This window comes from Cariama cristata, unplaced genomic scaffold (genome assembly GCF_000690535.1).
Source record: "Cariama cristata isolate BGI_N322 unplaced genomic scaffold, ASM69053v1 scaffold25214, whole genome shotgun sequence".
NCBI lineage: Eukaryota > Metazoa > Chordata > Aves > Cariamiformes > Cariamidae > Cariama > Cariama cristata.
In genome coordinates, this window is record NW_009612682.1 from 5529 (window position 1) to 11745 (window position 6217).

Here is a 6217-nt window from a genome sequence, read left to right on the forward strand (position 1 = left end):
TATATTAATATTAAAAAATAAAATGAGGCACTGATATGTTATGGCTTGTTAGTGTCAAAGTAGCCTGTGCTTTGGTTTTCAGGGGCTTGACATAATAAACCAAGGGAAAGAATTATTTCCTTGACAATGAGAGTTTATCCTCTGCATTTAAGGACAAACTAATATATGAAGGGTAAGATGACAAATTCAGTGGAATAACTTAATTTCAGTGAAGTTGAACGTTGGTGATGCAAATGTTCTACTATGCATTTACTATGCAATTTACAACAACTACTTAACACTTCTCTCTTTAGCTGCATTGAGCTCCACGCCTGTGGTCTTGAATCAGAAAAAACTATCACTTAAATCAGTGGGAGTTGTATCTGAATGCAGATTTTGATCTTAAAAATATTCTAAAGATTGATTTTAAACCTGAAATAATAAAAAATAAATCTTCAAACAAAGAGAAGCTTAAGTGGTTCTCTTGAGATTTTTATAAAGATGCAGTCATTGGATAAAAACCCAATATACCAAATTCAAACCTAAAACGCTTTCTCTGCTTCCCTCTCTAAACTTTTAATGACCAACTGCTATTTTGACTGCAATATTAAAATAAGTAAGATAGCAGAGTACAGAGAAACATGCCTCCAAGTGATATACTCATTGTGCAATGAAACTGTTCCTCTGAAGATGAAGCAAGATCATTAAAAGTAAGAAGTTCTTTTATAGACCATTTAGGTTTTGATGCTTTTCCAAGAGTTCCTTTACTAGTTTCTCTAAGGAGAAGAGATGCTCATCTGCATCTTCTGGTACAAGATTTCTGATAGAACTAGCGAGTTCAAACAGGTATTCTGTGTTTCTTCCACTAGGACCAACTGCATTAATAATCTGTTCAGCAATTTCTTCTAGAGGCGCTGGACCAAGGTAGTTAGGGTTGTCACAAGTTCCAATGTATAACAGTACTTCAAACGGTTTTACTGACGAGTCTTTTGGATAAAAAATAACAGTTGTAGTCCTGTAGCCTCCTTTCTCTCTGAAGTCCAGGTATGCCTTTACTTCACATTCTTGTCCAGCTGGCAATCTGTAAGCAACACCCCATACGCACTCCTGTTGAAGGACATAAGAAAAGAAAATGCAAGCGGTGTTCATAAAGATACTAACAAATTAATGTATTTCTACTGTATTTGGGCAAAACTCCCTTAAAAGAAATTTCTTCAATTTTCAGTCTTGTTATAGCTATTTCTTGCACTGTTTGTAGAAGGAGTCCGAAGTTAAAAGGGTTATTTTAAACATTTAGGAACTCTTCAGTCAAAATGGTAATTATGCAGACTGATCATCCACTTTCTTGCTAATGCTGAGGCCTTTCTTGCAAAACAGTTTATTGTTGCAATTAAGTTTGAAGTAGTAAATAGCCTTGGCATGGGCTGCTAAGGAACCAGCAAAAAGGACACAAGGTATCTTCCTGATCTCACAGAATTTTGTTTCTGCAAATTAAAATTAAAATTTTACATAGTGCTAAATTCAAAGTAATTTTGATCAGGTCCTTTCTCTCTTTAGTTGCAGTTTCATTTCTAAGGACCTGAGTGTCACCTACATCTGTTACATGTACTTGGAGGGATGAGTGTGGTAATGTTACTGCACTGAAACTGAACCAGAGAAGAAAAAGTGGAGATGAACCTTCATTTTGCACAATTAAATGTGGCATATTCAGCACCTCAGCAAAGAGTTAGGATAAATTTCATTACTGTCTTGGAGAATCTGAATATTTCTTCATTCTCTTCACAGATAACATCTCTGAGAAAGTATTTAACTGTGGTGTGAATTAGTTACACTCTGCTACCACGTTTTATATCAACAAAGCAGTGAGATCTGTGTAGGGACAGATTTGCATGGTTGGGTTGTTTTGTTCTGTTTTGAAGTAGCATAGAAAAACGATGATGGTCTGTTAAACACTAAAGGCTACGACGTGTTTCTTACGAGTGCTGTTTTAAAATCAATGGTAGTCTGTTTTGTCTACTGGCAACATCAAATGTGGATTCTCCGTGCAGTTAAGTTGGTATATGTATCAGTGCTACAGTAATGATGACAAAGCAATTAAGGGGTTTTTGTTGGTTTTGGTTTTTTCCTCCCCCTAAAACTGGATCTTAGTATTTAGCCATGATATCAGACAATGCTGGGGTGTGGTATTAATTCATAAGCATTGAATTTTGCAGTCAGACCACATGCTGGTCAAAGGCATTTTATTAAAAAGAGTCATTTTCTAGTGCATCCTTTGTAGATGGTTACAGCATTTGATGTGGTGTGAAGTACAAAAACGGGTTCCTTGCTTTGCCTCAGCCATCTGGGATGCCAGTTCACTCCAGCTGTCTGCAGGAAACGTGTTAGTTTTAAAAACAGCCTCTTCTGTGCATGTTACTCTCTTGAGTTAAATCTGCCATTCAGACCTACTTTGGTGTCGATAGGAAAATATATATGGGTGTGGTGGAGATAGGGATTTAAAGCAGACACTTAAGTGTTGTTGCTAGTGAATTCATTTAGTTTTCAGTGTAGAGGATTCCTATTTCAGATGATGGAAGATTATAATCCAGAAGTCTGACAAGGAGTATGATGTTCTTTTTCTGTTTGTTTTCCTCCTAACTGGCAAAGAAGTTCAGATGGAGCAAGTTAAGGTAACTCGCTAAACTAGATGTTTCTAAGCTGCGCTCTGTGTATCAGTAGTGAAAAAGGACACACAGGCTAGCACAGAGGTGAGCGCTGGCATCGCCGGTAAAAGTACCACTGCTGTTGTCACCACAGTATTTGGTGTCTGCGTGCAGGGGGAATAATGTAGTTGGCTATGATATCTTCAAAATAAGGTTACCTTTTAAAACTGCGGAATGAGTAACTGAAATTAAAGCAAATGACTTGTCATATCATTTGATGTTTAAGTGTAAAGGGTGATTACCTGGCCGCGCCAGATTCTGGAGAAAAGGGAAGAAAACCCCAACCAAATAAAACTGGTTTGCTAAGGGGGAAAAAGTTTCTGTGGTAACAAATAAGTTTGCTTAACAATACAAACTGAGTGACAACAAACATAACCCTTCTTTGTCTATATAGGCATCTGAGTAACATAATGGTATCCAGCAGTACAGTAATGTGAAAAATACCCTTACTAGAAAGGTTCAGAAAAACACAATGAGGGACAGAGCATTGCATTTTGCCGGTTTTGCTAACTGCAAAAAACAGGTGAAGTTTTTGGTTACTGCTAAACTTACCTCTCTCTGTGGCTGCAATTTCAGGGAAATAGATCAGTAAGACAGCAATATGGTGATTGTATAGATAAGTAACTAATCAAAACTAACTGCTACCAAAATACGCATCCTCTGTGTCTTACAGCCTTGTGTCATGTGGCCTTGCTCTCCCTCTGCTTCCACGCCATCCTTCCTTCCCTCCCACCTCCAGAGGCACTAGTACCTGCCAGGATTCCTTCTCCTGGAGCCGTGTGCAGCTGGATGGACACGACCATCACAGCCATCCCCAGCAAGGTGCCAGAACAGAGCATGCTGCTGGATTTGGGGGGCCCAGAGGATCAGCAGGGAGTGGGAAAGCAATCCCATCCCAGGTGGATCCTGCAATAGCCACCCCTGGGCTTCCCCAGCCTAGCTCAGTGCCTTTGTCCTGTCCTAGCTGGTGAGCAGTCCAACTGACAGCTCTCTAGTGGGTAAGATCCCTAAAAAAAATTGCGGCTAGTTGTAAGATAGCTTCTTTACTATCAAACAGAATTAGAAATGGGTAAAATGTAAGTCTTAAGTACTTTTATAAGCAGAAAAATCTTGATTTTCCTATCCAGCTTGCATGACTGTAAGCCTAGGCCTTGTTTCATCTCCCCAGCCAGGGCACTCCCCTTGCAAACACTTCCACTGCCCTAAGTGAGACTTAGGGAAAAGGTCAAAAGATAAGCAAGAATGGTAGACTCGGGCCAATGACCATTTTCTTTAAACAGGAGCTAATTTCACAGTATTATGTAGAAAACAAGCAGCACAGCTATGGCATTTAATTCCTTAGGTATTCTATCTGTGTAGCAAAAAATAAAGCAAGGGTATCTCCTTTTTCATCACTGCTATGTAATCTTGATTTGTTTCAGTTATTTTGGGAGGGCAAGATTACAGTTCTGACACAGCATCTGAGTTCTACTATTGGCGTATTGTTAGCACTATACATATGCTGAAAGTAAAATTCTACATCTTATAACTGGATACCAGAAAATACTTTAAAATATACCTTGGGTAATAACAGACCCAAACTACTTCCAGTTTCTTAGATTGATTTATTTGAAACAATCAAGAGCATTGGTATAACTCCCAAGAAATTCTTAGAACTTTTCATTGCACTAAAGGTAACTCAATGGTTTGCTTGTAGAGAAGCAAAAATTAATAGAGACTTGCTACACTGGCTGGGAATGCAACAGGACAGTCTGTACACGACAGAGACAGAACAGGAGTACTATACCTCAGGATCTTCAACCAGAGTCACAACTCTTCCAGGCTAAAATTTAAAAAAAATCATATTTCAGTTAGAGGCTTTTACCCTAAATCATGAGCAAAACCAAAACAAGAAAAAAAAAAAGCAATGAAAAGTAATGAAAGGGTCAGAGAGCTAATCCAGGACAATCTCAGTGAGGTCTATTTCTTTGAGATCCAGCATAAATATTTTCTGAGAATAGCTTTTGATCTGTATTAGATTAACTGTGATAAATGAAGTGTTAAATTCTGAGTGGAAAGTGTCTGCAACACAGAAGTTAAAGTACGGGGAGGTTTTGAATGTCCTAGCTTTGTATGTGGTGTCCAGACTCAACTCTATTCCTGTTTAAAATGGTGACAATGATTCATTAATGTAAAACAATCCTCGAGAGCACACCTTCCTAGGTCATGTTGCTTCTCTGCAGTACTATGTGATTGATTTATTTATTTATAAAATCTCTGGAGCGACAATGAAGTGAACACTTGTATTCAGTTTATATGCAGGCATGGAAAATAATGTAACAGGAACCTAGCTTGCATAGAACTAAGCAAGGTATTACTGCTTCTGGCTTGGTTTGCACTAACTGGATTTTATAAAATCTTAATTACACATTATGACACATGGCAACTCCTAGGTTTAAAGGCTTCTACCTACTTAGATGTTTTTGAAAACATACAGCAAAGAAATCTGCTAGTAATTTTTAGTAAGCGCTGTGTTATTCTAAGTTGAAAACAGTAGTTTATTGTGCGAAAGACTATTTTGCCCTTCTTTCTCCCTCCCAGCTCATTCTCCCTCACTGGGCAGAGGGAGGATACCTTGGTAATGGCTTCTTTTTCCAATGAGTTACTTCTTGCAGGAAGAGCAAGAAGCCGGTTTGTAAATACTGAAAGGAAAAATGTTGAAATTTGTTGTTACAACATGGAGAATAAAATTTTAAAAGATAAAACCCTATGGAGAACTACATCTGTAATTTAAAATTGCTAATTTTGGCATCAAATTAGTGTACAAGGGTCTTTGAGCAGAGGTAAGGAAAAGCCAAGGTACTAGCATTCATTTAATTTTAGTGTAGGATAGAAATCCATTCTCTTAGGAGTTACAAAGATAATCTGAACTCGATGTACTTGGGTGCATGCCTTTCATTTAATCTTAGCTAACTTTCAGTCTTTTTATGACCCATCACTAAGTTTCGTGGGCATTTCCATGCTTTTCTGTTTGAGAATTCTGTCCTTGTGTTTGTCGCCCTCACACAGCAACAGTGTAGGGTTTTCTCCTACACAGAGTCCTTGGCCAGCCACGCATTTTTTTGCTAACAAGCCACATATGAAATTGGTTTTTGCAGAGCACTTCATAAATACCCTCAACTATAGATATTAGTTATTCAGTGTCAGACCTTTTATAATCTTAAAGGCTGTTTATTTATATATCTGAGATGCTGCATTTTTTTCATTTTTATGCCAGTTCTCTCCCAGCATCAGCCAGCTATTCCTGATCTGACTGATAAAATAAGGCAACAAAACTAAAGGAATACTAAATGATTACTGTTTGAGTACTTAGAGGAAACAGGTCTGTGACCATGATTAATCAAGATAACTTAGGTGTTCCTTTTGGGAAGTTTTTTTCCATAGCCATTAATACTTTCCTGACTTGTATACTCAATACTGGTCACTAAGATTTTGTAAATTATGGATTAAAGAGACATTCTGCTGTGGGAAACAACTTTTTCTTTATTACCAGGAAT

General features: G+C 37.8%; 1 protein-coding gene across 1 annotated transcript; it reads right to left on the reverse strand.

Moving 5' to 3' along the window:
- Positions 1–702: 702 nt before the first annotated feature.
- On the reverse strand, positions 703–5362 carry CHAC2 (ChaC, cation transport regulator homolog 2 (E. coli); the record flags this gene model as incomplete). Its single annotated transcript, XM_009698752.1, has 3 exons — positions 703–1086; positions 4468–4503; positions 5295–5362. Coding segments are annotated over 3 exons (488 nt in total), but the record flags the coding sequence as incomplete, so codon positions are not given.
- Positions 5363–6217: the final 855 nt, after the last annotated feature.